Source organism: Cucurbita moschata, unplaced genomic scaffold (assembly GCF_002738365.1).
Source record: "Cucurbita moschata cultivar Rifu unplaced genomic scaffold, Cmos_1.0 Cmo_Scf00041, whole genome shotgun sequence".
Lineage (NCBI taxonomy): Eukaryota > Viridiplantae > Streptophyta > Magnoliopsida > Cucurbitales > Cucurbitaceae > Cucurbita > Cucurbita moschata.
In genome coordinates, this window is record NW_019268557.1 from 1,164,195 (window position 1) to 1,179,945 (window position 15,751).

At 36.8% G+C, this 15,751-nt stretch overlaps 1 protein-coding gene and 1 long non-coding RNA gene across 14 annotated transcripts; both read left to right on the forward strand.

Annotated features, from left to right (window-relative positions):
* Positions 1-241: 241 nt before the first annotated feature.
* LOC111432966 lies at positions 242-6,136 on the forward strand. 11 transcript variants are annotated; one of them, XR_002708703.1, is made up of 5 exons: positions 242-394; positions 480-2,285; positions 2,847-2,973; positions 5,323-5,495; positions 5,703-6,136. It is a non-coding gene; the product is annotated as an uncharacterized LOC111432966 (long non-coding RNA). The 11 variants fall into 11 exon arrangements; XR_002708708.1 differs by lacking the exon at positions 5,323-5,495 and having other exon boundaries at positions 480-1,920; positions 1,995-2,285; XR_002708700.1 differs by lacking the exon at positions 5,323-5,495 and having other exon boundaries at positions 480-1,319; positions 1,398-2,285.
* A 1,301-nt stretch (positions 6,137-7,437) lies between these two features.
* On the forward strand, positions 7,438-14,194 carry LOC111433133 (probable ubiquitin-conjugating enzyme E2 24). Of its 3 annotated transcripts, none has more exons than XM_023070077.1 (12): positions 7,438-7,856; positions 8,587-9,244; positions 9,332-9,432; positions 9,625-9,752; positions 9,839-11,250; positions 11,671-11,805; positions 12,011-12,430; positions 12,518-12,581; positions 12,668-12,807; positions 13,085-13,396; positions 13,669-14,052; positions 14,090-14,194. In XM_023070077.1, exons 5-11 carry the CDS (start codon positions 9,850-9,852, stop codon positions 13,906-13,908), a joined length of 2,712 nt encoding a protein of 903 aa, XP_022925845.1. In that variant the 5' UTR covers positions 7,438-7,856; positions 8,587-9,244; positions 9,332-9,432; positions 9,625-9,752; positions 9,839-9,849; the 3' UTR covers positions 13,909-14,052; positions 14,090-14,194. The 3 variants fall into 3 exon arrangements, with proteins under 3 accessions (XP_022925845.1, XP_022925846.1, XP_022925848.1); XM_023070078.1 differs by having other exon boundaries at positions 8,587-9,214; XM_023070080.1 differs by lacking the exon at positions 9,625-9,752.
* The last annotated feature ends 1,557 nt before the right edge of the window (positions 14,195-15,751 follow it).

Consider the following 15,751-nt stretch of genomic DNA (forward strand, 5'->3'; position numbering starts at 1 on the left):
AAAAAAAAAAAAAAAAAAAAAAAAAAAAAAAAAAAAAAAAAAAAAAAAAAAAAAAAAAAAAAAAAAAATCTAACCTCAACCATTTTTAAGGAAAGTTGATGTAGAAGCGAAATTATTCCAAACATTAAGAGTTAAAATATCAAATTTAAAAATTTAGAGAGGATTGATATGTAGTTATTATAAGATCGATGTATATATTATTAAGAATATTTTTAATTACTAACGTACGGATCCATTTTGCTATGTTTTTGCCGCGAACTAAACCGCATTTTCGTACTTCGGAGACGTGCACTTCGGGTGTTCGCTCCAAGATAACAATGGAGCTTCGGATTCTGGTGGGGGCACGGAGAGGGAGCTTCTGAAGGAGGAGACCGAGGCGGAAGGAACTGCAACTGTAAGACTACTACTTGATCTGCCGTAAACATTAATTTTGTTCCAATATTTAGTAGTTTGGATGATTTTATCTCATACTCCAAAAGGGATTAGATGCAGAAGAAAATTCATGTTCGAGAAATAATCAGTTCAATTATGAACAAAACGAAGTCTCTAATTAAACTGGAAGCCCAACACCTTGCATTTCAACATCCGGTAGTCGTCTGAGATACCTTCCACAAGTTCATGCTCATATCATCGGTTACGGATTCCACAGGTTCGACTTTTCTTCACTAAGCTTATTTCTCCGGTTTGTGCCGCTGGTTCAGTTACCTATGCTCGGCGATTGTTCCCCACTGTGCCAAATCCTGACTCTTTCCTGTTCGACTACTGATACCGTCTTGTTTTACCATCATATGCTTTTCTCGGGTGTTCCTCAGTCGAATTAGACCTTTTAAGTTTGTGATCAAATCCTGTGCAGATCTTTCAGCTCTGAGGTTGGGTAGAGAAAATCTTTCTCGTGTAATGGTTCTGATATGTATGTCCAGACTGCACTAACTGCTCTGTATGCCAGAAGCTAGTGATATGGAAGTCGCCAAGAAGGTGTTTGATGCAATGCCACAAAGAACAATTATAGTTTGGAACTCACTTATATCCGGATACGAGCAAAATGGATTCCCATCTGACGTTGGTGTTGGGCTTCCAACCCGATCCAATGACAACAGTGAGCTTATTATCTTCCCATTCTCACTATGGGCTCGTGATTTCGGTTGCTGGTTGCATGATTATGCTAATCTCAACGTTGTTCTTGGTGCTTCATTGATTAACATGTACACTAGATGTGGGAATGTAAGCAAAGCGTGGGAAGTTTTTGACTCCATGAAGGAAATTAAGGAATGTTGTTACCTGGAAAGCCATGATTTCAGGGTACGGAATGCATGGCTATGGTGAGCAAGCAACGAAGTTTTTTTTTGGTGAAATGAGAGCTTATGGTCCTTGTCCTAACAATATTGCATTTGTTGCAGTCTTGTCTGCATGTGCTCATTCAGGGTTGATTGATGATGCTCATCGGGTATTTTCAAGCATGAAGGAAGTATATGTGTTAGTTCCAGGAGTAGAACATCATGTCTGCATGGTAGATATGTTTGGGTGTGCTGGATTTCTCGATGATGCTTATCAATTTATCAAAAAAATTCTTCCTGAAGAGCCAAGTCTGGCAGTTTGGACTTCAATGCTTGGGGCTTGCAGAAGGCATAAAAAGTTTGACCTTGGAGCTAAGGTTGCAAAACATGTTTCAGCACTTGATCCAGAAAAACCCGGCATTATGTATCGCTTTCTAACATATATGCATTGGCCGGTAGGATGGATCAAGTGGAGATGGTACGAAGTATTTTGGTGATAATTTCCAGTCATAATCTTCAGCTTGAGTATTCTTGCTGTTACTGAGAGTTCATAGGATTTATGAGCTAATCAAAAGGTCGCTGAGTTTTCTAATTAATGAACAATCCTGTTACTGCAGCTACTCAGTTGGTGTTTTTAATTAGCTAGGTAATCTGGTTATTAGCTTGATTGAATCACTACCAAGTGAACTTGTCTTTACAAATTCCAGCTTCTCGTGTTAGCTTGGAGAGCGGGTTTTGGAGGGAGGTTGGAAGCAACTGCCATTCGGTACAAATTATGATAAGTCAGCCGGTTATTAAGCCTTACGAGCGTTGTTTGGTTCTGTCAGGTTTACAACTTTGCCATTTCATAGTCAGATTCTTGAATTGGTGGAGGCGGATATCATTGACATTTATCATCTATGCACACTATCTTTTTTGTTGTTCTTGCAACTCAGTCCTCGCCGGTTTCGAGTTCAGCCATGGAAACCGACATGTTTTGACATACAGAAATTCTTTGAGGTGAACAATGAGGTGATACACTCTTATATGTTCCTTCAATTGGTTCTTTTAGTTTTCCGTAATTTACAATTTTCATCCTGGCTTTTGGCTTTGCCCCCCATAGTCTTTTTGTTCTCTAACTTTTCAAATTCATTAGATACTTGGTACTTTGAAACAAGCTCTTCATCCAAACAAAAAACTTTAAATTCATCTCTCCACTAAGTTAAGGCTTCAGGGACGTGCAGGTGGTGGCTTGACACCTGTTTGTGATGTTAATTTTGTGTTTAGTGGTTTTGGTGTCGATGGAGCTTCAAGAAGCAAACATTGGAATTTAAACTGCGTGTCATAATCCATAATCAAATATTGTCTTGCATTCCTTCTGTTCTTTCATTGTTTCTATGTCATAAATTACAAAGCTGCTGCATTTTTATGTTGTCTTTACGTGCCCATTCCACACGGCATTACCTTTTCCATCAAGTTACTGTTGCCCTAAAATGTCAACTTATCAATAAGTCGAGGTTCTGTTTTTAGATACAGACATCATTGAAATTCTTCTCTCCAATTTCTAACACCTGAATGTTCTTTTTTTTTCAGTTCAACGAGTGGGGGTGGGGACCTGAATGTTTGCTTTTACCAAGTTATGTGATGACCTTTCTTGGGTCGTACGTTGCGTTATTGTGGGAATTAACGAAGCTGACAGTGATAGTAGCGCATAAAGAAGGTATGAACAAGCCACTAGTTAACTTTCCATAAAAAATGAATTAGTTTTTAACTAGGAAGTCAGCGAATAAAACATCTTATATTAAGGATTTACTGATTTGTCATCGAATGCTCAGGTAAATTGTTATCAAGAATGTGCCATTTCTAGAAAGCCACATCTCAGTCCTTGGGGTAAGGGTTTAGGATACTTAGTCGTTGATAAAAAATGTTTTTTTTTTTTTTTTTAAAATAAATGAGCTGTATCTCGACCGACATTGGAGGTTATGAATCTCTCCGTGGAGTAGTGGGGTGGGACCCGATTCCTAGAATTTAAAACCAAAAAAGTTCCAATTCCGTGAAGTGTAAGCTGATTGAAGGTAGGCCAACCGATGTTGTTTAAATTGATTTGAGGGAGTGAAAGTGATTCTGTTACAGCGAATGAGGTTTAATTATTATAAAGTGAGAAAACTGAGTTTGGGGAGATTTAAGAGAGCAGTGTGGACTTTGGAGAGAATCCCCTCTAGAAAGTGGGAACCTTTAAAAAGAGAGTCCACTTAGGCGGACGGATACGTTGAAACGTTGGACACATGGAAAAGGTAAAGGTACTTTTGGGGTTTGTTAGACAAGTTCATGGTAGCTTCTTTCTGTTTCTGAGATTTAATTATTATCTTTGAATATTAGAGTTAAAACTATTTTTGATTAGTTGGAAACAATGAAACTATGAACTTCTGGTAAATGGAGAGGACGTGGTTTTGAAATTGAAAGGTTGGGTTAAACGATAATGGAAAGAGCAATACATTCCCATTATCTCCAATTCCAACAGGAAGAGGCAATTGAATCGAAAGTTCTCACTTTAAATATCAACTTAATGGACCAAGCAAACCACACAGTAGTTTGCCTCTTCAGTTGACTAATGCCTCCAAACTTATATACTAACTCTCCACTTTCTACCACTGCCCTTTTTGTTACTTACAACTTTATTTGTTAAGATGCCACCAATCCCACTATATATAGAGGTTTCGCTCTAAAGGTTTTGTTTAGTTTATTAGATTTATTAGGTTAAAATACATTTATAATCTCGAAGTGATATAATCCGTGTATTGTTAAATTTCCAATGATTTCATTGCCCCCACATCATGAACATATAAGTATATGTTGTTGATCAAGAGTTAGAGTTTCAAATTCTGAAAAAAAGAAAGACATGTTTTGATCTTTGTGTGGTTTCATATCCAGTTTAATCTTACTCCAGTGGGAAGAAATGAGAGTAATCTAGGCATGTATATGCTATTTGAACTCTGTCTCTAAAACTCCAAACCCCAAATTGGATGCCATTAGTTGTGGAGTTGACTATGAAAACAACTTGATAAAGCACTTTATTGGTGTTAAGTTGAATAATTTACATCCAAGAATAAATTTTTAATTATGATGATCTGGCCACTATAGTCCAACCGAACAAAAGTATTGAAATCTTAATAAAAAAAAATGAAATGGATTCTATTTGAAGGATAGTTGGAACTTGTCAATAGAATTAAAATTGTTTCCAGTAAACTTTATAAACTTGTTCTGTATTCAAAATCTTCCTTGGGAGTGTATAGGCTTGGAAGGCCTGGATTTTTCAAATTGTTTGAAGGAAAACAAAAAAGAAAAATAATAAAGAAGGAAAAGTGGGATTTAAATGGTGCCACTTTATTTTCCACTTAGAGAATTCTTTTTTATTCTTTATACTTCATATCGGACCTCACTACTTTGCATGATTTCCACTTTGATTTAAAATTGGTTTATGCTTCTAACACAGTTCTTCCTCTCAACAGTCCTTCCACTAGTTACTTTGCTTAATTACGCCAAAATAGTCGGCACCACAACAACAACTTCTTTCCCTTTTTTACTTTTGTTAAATGCTTGCCACTAGATTTCCTGTTATCTTTCTTCTCAATAATACAGCTTTTAGATTTAATGGTTATTTATTATGGTATTAAACCAGAGTTTTCGAGTTCAAATATTACAATATTATCACATTTCTAGTTGATATTAGTTTGTGTGTTGGATTTATTGAATCAAATTAGTATAGTTTGGGTCTCATTCATTATCGTGGATTGGCATTTGTCTATGTTCTGCTGTGCTATGCAATCAACCATTATCTCTTCTTTGCATGAAAATGGATTTGCAATCGGAGTTGAATAGTCCAAACCAATACGAGTAGGAAAATCAAAATCTGGATGGAAGACTTTCTTTGTTTTCTTTTATTAAGAGAGGGAGTTGGAAGTGATCTGTAACTTGACGATTGGTCTATGTTGTGCGCTTGTGCTGTCCCATAGATACCAACAACCCAATATTCTCCACAAACTTTGTTTGATATATAGCTTTGTAGCAGCTTTTGACAGAGGGAGAAAGTACAAACAAACCATGTTAGCAGCCAGAGTGTTGGGTATAAAAGGTTCTGAAGACACGAGATATAACCATAGCCGTGAAAACAACTGAAGATTTGGCAGACAAAAAGTATTTTGACAACTCCTCTTTTAAGTAACGGCGATTGTCTCATAGAAGGTTGGTTAGTACAAAAGTAAAACAGTAGGCAAGTTCAAGCTGCTCATAGATCGAAATGGGACAATTGTTTGGGGACTTGTTTTGTTTTGTAGAACAACTTTTCAAAATAACACACTTATATATTTGATTATTTTTCATGGATTCTCTGTGCTTCTCCATTAAGTTATTACACTTTTTAAGACAATTTTTTACCTCTCTTGTTTACAGATTGAAACGTGGCAGAGTTGTGGCTTTCTTTTTCCTGAGGATCACTACAATCTGGGAGCAGATGGGTTTTGAGCCACAACATTGAAAAGGTACGAACAAAGATCACATTGAAATCCACCCAAAAAGTAAAAAGGGAATGGTTAAGTTCGTAAAATAATAAAACAAGTGGGAGCCAATGCCAATGCGCTGTTACAATTGAACCCACCACCAAAATTCAAATTATGCCTAAACAATGCTAAATAAAAGTTGCCTTGTGTTGCTTTGTCCTCCGTTTATATTTGCTTCTTGTCTTTGCTTCTAAGCTTATCCAGTTTCCTTCTCTCTTTTTTTTTTTTCTTTTTTTCTTTTTAATCGTTCGAGATGTCTTATCTATGATAGTATGCATTTCAAAAGTGTGTTGCCTTCCAAATGGACTTTTGACATGACTGCAACCAATGTCTGGAGATATAGTAAATGAATCTATGATAGTATGCACTTCAAAACTGTGTTGCTTTCTAAATGGACTTTTGATATGACTGTAACCAATGTCTAGAGATATAGTCGATGATGGGTGTGGTACGAGATATTTTGTGTAAAGTTTAAAAGAAACTAATGTACATATAGTTCTTTTTACGTGATTTTAGGTTCATTATAAAAAAATATCATTTCAATAAGCAGATCATACTAATTTTTTGTCGCAATGATACAGTATCATCTATAAAGTAATCGACTTGACTTTTAAACCATTTCTTTGTCATATAAAAACGAATCGAATTAGTAGGCCAAACCGCCTGAATATTAGACTGTAGGCCAGTATTCTTTCCTTTCTTATTAGACTGTACGCCAATATTCTTTCCTTTCTTAATGGTGTTGAATTATTCTCTTCTATCCTTAATTTTCTTTTTATGTATGGTTTCTCTAACCAAATATTTTTATTCTTTATATTTTCTTCTCTCTCTCACACATCACATTCTTTGACAGTAACAACCACCCAACCTTCCCTGTCTGGTTAAATATGTAATAATCTACTCTTGGGCTTGTTTTTCTAATTTGAAAAATAAAACATGTCATATATTTAAAAGAGAGATGATATATTTGGGTGAAAACAAAATTAAAACTTTGTAGAAAACGACGAGGATAAAGATACTAATTTGATATTTATTATGGAATCGACTGTTCTAGCTCAAGTGCCTAAAATCCATTCAAAACTCCGAGTTCTCAAAGAGAAAAATATCTCCTCAATCATTTTTTGAAATTGAGTCGAGAGACACTTTTGATGGCATGAAATGCAGACTAAATTAGTTACATTTTGGGATGTACAAATGCATATGAATTTTTAATTTAGAATATGAAAATCACAACATGATTTGTTGGCGGCAAAAAGGATATAATTAGAAAGCGAGAGGAAGGTGAGTAGTGGGGGAGAATAAACTAAACAAATGGAGAGAGGAAAGTTGAGGAATAGTATAACCATTTCATATTCAACTCCCCTCCCACTATTTATTTGTCATCCAAATTAATATTATATGATTTTTTAAAAATAAAAATACTAAGACTTAACATTTTTATTTTAAAAAAATTTAAAATTAAAAAACAAAATTATTCTAAAATGTTATTTAAATAATTCTCAAATTAAGCTTATATAGTACATATTAGGGTGATTATAGATTTGAAAATTTCCATTTTCATAAATTAAAAGGAAAAAAAAGATATAAAAGGATGACGTTAATTAAATTAAACATACCGAATTTTAAATAATCCAAATGAACGAAGAAACTTGTTTGGAGGTCATTCTACTTTATTCCTGAAATCTTTTTGGCATATTCTGTTCGGTATTTCTTCATGGAGGGTCTCGATATGAACTAATTTGGCCGTGGATCCTCTGAGCGCCACCTGCAGCTGAGCGACAAGAGGGAAAGAGGGAGAAACTCTGCAATGGCTTAAAGGCTCGAAAGTATTGCCAACACCGGGGTTTGGATTACTGCAACTTCGCCTTTCTGAACTCTTCGCTTCTGTTCTCTTTTCCATTGTGTTCCTCATTTGCTTCGTTTGGGAGAAGGTGTTTTTTCTGGCTGTGACTGTGAATTATGTTCTCCGTTGAGTTTCTTCGATTTGCTGGAGTTCTCCTTTCGCTCTATTCTGGGAGTTCCTTTGGCCATACATGAAATTTCTGAGGTAGAAAGTTCCACACCCACACCGTACCTTGCTTATGATTTTCGTTTCCTTTCTTTCTTCCTCTCTTTTCTTTTTGCATGATATCTGTCATCTTCGGAGTTGAAGCATGGAGTTGAAGCATTTAGCCTAGTTTTTCTGTTTTTTTGAACTTATCATCTTCGGGTTTTCAAGGAAGAGTGTCTTGAGCTGTTCTAATTGGGATATCAGTCCTCGTTTATGTTGAATAATAACACCTTTCTCATTTTGAGCTTATTGTTTGCGTTTTTCTTGGCTTCCCGTTTGGAATTTATTCGATGAACTGTGCAGTCACAAGATTAACCCCTTCACTCTTGTTTGTTTCCTGAAGTGTCCCGGTATAACTTTCTGGGAAGCGCACTGAAATCGTTAGTATGATGATAATATTTTTTTGACCGTGTATTTTGAACTTTTCTTCTTGTGTAATTGAACGATGGATTCTGTTTTTCTTCTCTAGAAAGTGTTACTTACAAGATCCATTTCTTATGCTCGTCCATTTTATATGTCGTTAAAGGAAGTAGTGGTTAATAAATGATAAAAGTGATAAGTGCACTTCGTTCGGTGTATATAGATATATACTTTCTTCACCATCTGGTCAAGGAATAATTTGAAGTGCTGCTGCTTGAACAACCAAAAGTGGTGGCTTCTAATCAATATGCTTTTCTCTCCTTGTCAGTTTTTTAATGGAAATTATTAACTGTAATCGTGGTTGCAGGTGAAAGGAAGGCAATAGAATTGTTGGGCCGTTGAAGCCATGAATAATTGATGACATAGCTCTCTTGAAGTAATCAAGTAACATGTGGCTTCTCCATTCTAGATCAAGCTGCTGGATATATGTGGTGGATTGGTTATTTCCGTTGGGTACTGCTGATGAACATTAATTAACATCCTTTAGAGGAAAAAGTCTGTTGAGAGCCGATAGACATGGCGACCAAAGCTTCATGTTCGGTCAAATTTCCTTTGGCATTAGAAATTGGGCATTGAGAGTAGTTTAATATTTCTGTTAGTTTTTCAGCATTTATAATTATTCTGAAGATTTTTCCGGCTTGGGCAAATCTCCTTTGGCAAATAGTTTCTTATGGTTGATGCAGTCAATTTGAAAATCTAAAAAAATCCCCTTTGTCATCATCCATCTTGGTTCCAGAACGACACCAAGAAATCTTTATTTGGCAGTATCGCTGCTTCTCGACTTCAGCAGTTCTGGGAAATATTATCCAGAAGTTTCTTTGGCTGAAACTTCAGTCCATTATTGGGCAAATCTCCTTTGGCATTTGGGTCCTAGTTGACTCATATTATCCCTTTGCAAAACCTCTTTGCAATTTGCTCTGTTTCTGTCCGACAAGGTATCCTACAGTTCATTTTGATTCATTCAGGTACAATATTTATATATTTTTTGGAAATTTCTCATTTGGAAGATAGATATAGACAAGTGTTGCAATCATCAATTTCTATTTTTTCAGATTTATCTTCAAACTTCAGTTGGTTGTGCAACACAAATCAATTAACTTTTGGATCCTACCCAGGAGTTGGAAGTTCTACTAAAAGAAGTGCAATTTGAATGGTACCTTCCATATTCGACTTACTGGTGTTCCTTCGATGAATTTTTTTGTTGATGATGTTCTTTAAGAGCGATTCAATGCTTCTGCTAAAAAAGTTATGATTCATAGCTGACAAAATTATTCTAATGCAGGAAAACATGAAAGATCATTATCACATACTTGTGAATGATATATTGTCTATATTTAATTTTCAGGAATTGATGTTTGCGTGAAGTTATAAATTACCCAGGGAAGTTCTGGTGCTAAAAGTTTAAGCAAAAATACATTAGAGCATTTCGAACTCTGTTTGAGGCTTGAATTTTTACTTGGAGGATACTTTGAGGTCTTTTTCTTATAATTTTTTGTTCATCTTTATTTTGATTGGTAGTTATGCTAATAACATAGGTATTGTGATGTTATCTTGTATAGACATTCTATTGATGGACCTGATTCTAAGTGACTCGGATTGGGAGAATTCAAGTGATTGTGATAGCAGTGATGACCTAGAGGAAGCTGAATATTATCATGGCCAGACTAGTTGCATTTTATCAAGCTTAGAGGAGACAATTGGAAAGATTGATGAATTCCTTTCCTTTGAGAGGGAATTCATGCTTGGAGATGTAGTGTGTTCTGTGAATGATCCATTTGGACAGATGGGAAAGGTGGTTGGTATAGACATGCTTGTTGATTTGGAGACAAATCATGGACCCATAATCAAAGATGTTAATTCTAAAGATCTTCGAAAAATCCGTCCCATTTCTGTTGGAGATGTTGTTGTTCATGGGAAATGGATTGGAAGAGTAGAAAAGGTTATTGATTCTGTGAGTGTTCTTTTTGATGATGGGACCAAGTGCGAAATAATTGCTGTGGACCAAGAGAAGCTCTTGCCCATATCTGTTGATGCACTTGATGATTCACAGTACCCTTATTACCCTGGACAAAGAGTAAGGTTCTCAAATGCTTCCAAACCACCTAGATGGTTATCTGGTTGGAAAGATAACCGATGTGAAGGAACAGTCTGTTCCGTGGATGCAGGACTAGTATATGTTGATTGGCTCGCCTCAATTCTGATGGGTTGTTCTTCAAGTTTAACTGCTCCACCACGTATGCAACATGCAAAGGAATTGACTGTGTTGTCGTGCTTTCCACATGCAAATTGGCATCTTGGTGATTGGTGTATTTTCCCTGTGGATGAAAAAAGTGATTATCTTGGTGAAAAGTTCATTACCGCTCATGACCTATTGACTGGAGGATATTGTGATGCAGGCTTTCAGGAAATCTCTGTCATTGTGAAGAAAAAGGCTAAAGTCGATGTTCTATGGCAGGATGGTAGCCACTCCAGAGGATTAGATTCCCATTGTTTAACTCCAGCAAATGCTATGAATGCTCATGAATTTTGGCCTCAACAGTTCGTTATGGAGAAGGGCAATTGTGATGATTCAAGCATGTCTGAAACCCAAAGATGGGGTGTTGTGCAGGCTGTTGATGCAAAGGAACGGACTGTTAAGGTTCAATTGAGAACCGGTGACTTGACTGAAGGTAGTGATCTGGATGGACTGTGGGTGGAGGAAACAATGAGTGCTTATGAACTGGTTGAGCACCCAGATTATTCCTTCGCTCTTGGAGATATTGTGTTTAGGTTGGCATCGTTTGGCAGTCAATCTGATGAAAATAATATAACTTCTGAAATTTCCATGAATGAGGAGTCTGCTCAGAATGGGAAGAGTCACATCATTAGTAATAACATGAACATGGACAACTTCCTATCTGTCATTGGTAATGTTACAAGCTTTAAAGATGGCACCGTGGAGGTCAAATGGGCTAATTGTTCTTCAAGCATGGTATTCATTTTAGTTAATGTCTCTACTTTCTATTAGTAACCTCGTTTTGTTTCACTGTTTCATCATACATGTAGCAGGGATCCCACATATATTCATTTGTAGCATTAATGAATCTAGCTGTAATAGTCTGCCTCATTTGCTTTGTGAATGGCCAGTTCTTTCACTAGAGGATAGGATTCTCTAAGGGAACCATTTTCTAGGTCCAATAGTTCCTGTTTTTAAGAAATTGCATCATCATTTGGGATTCTTTTTATAATTTATGAAATCTAATCAATAAAATTTGAAGTTTGCCCTTGCAATTTGCATTAGTTTTTGGTTTGAATTTATGAAGGCCCGTTACATGGTAATAATTATCCATGTACAAGATCTTATACGAGATAGCTGCTGTAGTCATATTATTTCCTTTGCACTTGATTGTAGGTTTCACCTCACGAGATTTTCCCCATTGATAAGTATGAAGTTTCTGCAATCGCTGTACCTAGTGGTGATAATGTTGAGGAGTTGAGACAAGACCAGATTGAGACTTCAAAGCCAGACAATATCCAGAAAGGAAAGGTAAAGCGATTCGAGCATTTCCAAAATCTGGTCAACATATTTGTACCATTCATTTTAGAACTCCGGAACTATTTTGTTAACCCCCGATGAAAAAACTCCCTTTTAAATTTAATCATTCTAATGTTGAGAATTTTTTTTTTAATATTATTTTTATCGACTCTTAATTCATTTTAAACTAAACGGTGAATACCTCCTTTGTGCTCAGGGTATGCCAAATTTTGATGCTGCTGGTAAAAACTTCAGAAGGGATACTACTTGCTTCTTGTCTCGAGCTGCCATTGAATTTTTCTCGAATGTTTTTACGACATTGTTTGGATCAGTTCGATCAACAATTCTATCAGGCACTTTTACAGCCCTTCAATCATTTGAAGGTGGGGACAACATTGATATACTCCCTGAGAAAGAAGTGCTGCAAACTTGCAGCCAGTCCACAGGGAGATCACAGATAGCTAAATTAAAAAGTTTTGGTGAGACAAGTTTGAATATAGAAGAAATTCACGAGAATGAAGCTTCAAAACTTTCAACGTCAAGTGAGAACGACGACCTATTTACACAATTTGACATGGCCAGTGACTGCCCGGACCATCATTTTCTTTCATCAGGAAACGCATCTATGCTCTCTCAGGTCAGAAACATACCTTAGAATCTTAGGTCTGTCATTTTATTGCAGCAGTCGAGATGATCCTTTCATATTCCTTCTGATTTCTCATAGGCAAGAAGAGGTTGGCTTAAGAAGGTCCAGCAAGAATGGAGCATTCTTAAAAATAATCTTCCTGGTTAGCATTTTATCTTCTAGTTTCAATCATTGACTCTTATGAAGATCATATGCAACTGTTCAACTGAATGGGAGAAATATTTGTAGAAACTGTCTATGTTCGTGTCTTTGAGGAGAGGATGGACCTTATTCGAGCTGTCATCATTGGTGCACCTGGAACACCATACCACGACGGCCTTTTCTTCTTCGACATTTTTCTTCCTCCAGAGTACCCTCAAATACCACCTGTAAGATTTCTCATTAAGTTCTGCATTTTGTAGTGTCCATGCTTGAAAGTGACTGATAAATCAATTTCTTTCTACTGCCAATTTAATATTTTTCTACATTGTTAGGTGCTCTGTGCACCATGTTTCTATTGCGCTTTTGATGGATACGCTCTCTTCATTGTATACATAAGGAACTACTGTTCCAAACTTTCAGTCTCGTCATGAATTTTTTAGCTAGAAAATATATTTAAATTTATCTAAAAAATATAAGGCTCAAGTTCCTTCATACCTTTTTCAGCTAGTGCATTATATTTCTGGTGGGCTCCGCGTCAACCCAAACTTGTATGAATCTGGCAAGGTCTGTTTAAGTTTACTGAACACTTGGACAGGCAGCGGCTCTGAAGTGTGGAATCCTGGGAGTTCTACCATACTTCAAGTTCTTCTTTCCCTTCAGGCTCTCGTGCTAAATGAGAAGCCATATTATAACGAGGCAGGATACGATGCTCAATTAGGAAGAGCTGAGGGAGAGAGAAACTCCGCGAGCTACAATGAGAATGCGTATCTTGTTACCTGCAAATCTATGATGTACTTGCTAAGCAAGCCGCCAAAGGTATAATAGCTTTCCATCGTTCTGGCAATTGAATGAAAATTGACTATTTTGTGGAGCTAATTATGCCATATGGTGGCAGATGAATGTGCCAGAAAATCTTGATTGAAAGTTCACTGATAACACATTGTCTGCATGGCTAGTGTTAACGTATATCATATACTAGTTCTTTTCCGAAATAATATTTCCAATCATTTGATAAAATCAGAAGTAAGATCGTTAAAGGCCCTTATGATTTGCGACTTTATCCTAAATGTCGTTTCTTTCTGTTGCAGCATTTTGAGGCACTTGTGGAGGAACACTTCAGGAGACGTTATCAACACATTCTAGCAGCCTGTAGAGCATACATGGAAGGAACTCCAGTAGGAGCTGATTATCACAGTGGAGCAAAAAAACTCGTAAACCCGAACCAAAGTTCTACTGGATTCAAAATTATGCTTGCTAAGATCTATCCAAGGCTCATCAAGACGTTTTCAAGCAAGGGAATTGACTGCAGCCAATTCTTCGAGGCATGAAATGGTCTGATCCCTCAACTTTCTCACAAATCAATATCTATGAACTTCATGCTCAGCCAACGTTTATAAATAAAGTCGGTGTATGCCTTGTAAAATACTGGTCTGTCGTCAATTTGTTGCAAACTAGCACTGGTGTGTGGCTTGTGGATAATATGCAGCTTGCAGACAATCTGTGTGTGGCTGGTGTCGTCAATTTATGTAGATAATATGCAGCTTGCAGACAATCTGTGAAATAAATAAACAGTACTTTGATTGGTGTTAATATTACACTAGTTGTTTATGAGAGTTTTTAGTATTCATGTTGTTTCTCTACGCCTCCTCTGAACCAGGTTGTTGACATCTTCACGAAAAATGTTTCTCAACCTCTTTAAATTTTTCAGATTCAAGCTTCACGTTCGTTTAAATCCGACGCTTAGCTTGCGGTGGGGTGTTAAGGATATTTAGTAATAAATTATAGTTTACCATATATATTATATTTGATATTTTATTATAAGGCAAATATAGATATTTGCCTTATTACTATAGGTATCTTTCCATTTATTGTTATTTCCATTTATTACTATTTTCATATCCTTGTAATTTATTTGATTATAAATAAGATAACTTTCACACCATTTAGGTGTGGTGGATTCAGCAAACATTCACATGGTATCAGAGCCATTTTGGTTTAGCAACCCGGATTCTTTCTTTTCAATGGCTTTTGAAATCTTCTACTGTTCTTCTCCACCACCACTGCTAGCTTTGACGCCGCAGGGGCAGTTGTCATGGCTGCCACATGCAGAGCCGATTGATTACTCTTCGGCTCCACCCTATTGACCTCTAAATCACCTTTCGTCATACTCTGTACATACAACCTCATCTTTTCCAACCCAATCGGTTTTCCCCTTGGCCAAATAGTCTCTCTCATTTTCTTCCCAATCAACCCTTCATCCTTCACAGAAACCCTAATCTCAGGATCCTCATCAGTGTTCTCTTCAGAAATATACGGAATCTCGACAAGCCCATCAACCTTTTGCAGAGATTTACCTTCGGAATTTGGGTGCCGCACTGGCCTATTCACCAACCAAGTTGCCGCTGCCCTTCCTGCCAAAATTGGCTCCTTCGTCCAATGTGGCGACTCTTTCGACTGCCCTTCTCGCCAAAATTGGCTCCTTCGCCCAATGTGACGACTCTTCCGGCTTCAACATTGTCTTTGTCCCTTGCTCTAGGTTTCCCCTTCTACTTCTTGGGGTTAGACATATTCTCACCAGAGCCAAGTCAGCATCGTCGCTAAGCGACAATCCCTCTTCATGGGTTAGACATATTCTCACCGAAGCCAAGGCAGCATCGCCGCTGAGCGGCGATCTCTCTGCAGTTTTCGATGGCCAAGAAAGTGTTTCTCTACGCCTCCTCTGAACCAGGTTGTTAACATCTTCACGAAAAGTGTTTCTCAACCTCTTTGAATTTTTCAGATTCAAGCTTCACGTTCGTTTAAATCCGACGCTTAGCTTGCGGTGGGGTGTTAAGGATATTTAGTAATAAATTATAGTTTACCATATATATTATATTTGATATTTTATTATAAGGCAAATATCTAATATTTGCCTTATTACTATAGGTATCTTTCCATTTATTGTTATTTCCATTTATTACTATTTCCATATCCTTGTAATTTATTTGATTATAAATAAGATAACTTTCACACCATTTAGGTGTGGTGGATTAATCAAACATTCACATGGTATCAGAGCCATTTTGGTTTAGCAACCCGGATTCTTTCTTTTCAATGGCTTTTGAAATCTTCTACTGTTCTTCTCCACCACCACTGCTAGCTTTGACGCCGCAGGGGCAGTTGTCATGGCTG

Coding starts and splice junctions, on each gene's coding strand:
- LOC111433133 (XM_023070077.1), top strand. CDS start 9,850: ATGGACCTGATTCTAAGTGACTCGGATTGGGAGAATTCAAGTGATTGT. Junction 12,582..12,667: donor TCTTAAAAATAATCTTCCTG/GTTAGCATTTTA, acceptor AAATATTTGTAG/AAACTGTCTATGTTCGTGTC. Junction 12,808..13,084: donor AGTACCCTCAAATACCACCT/GTAAGATTTCTC, acceptor TACCTTTTTCAG/CTAGTGCATTATATTTCTGG.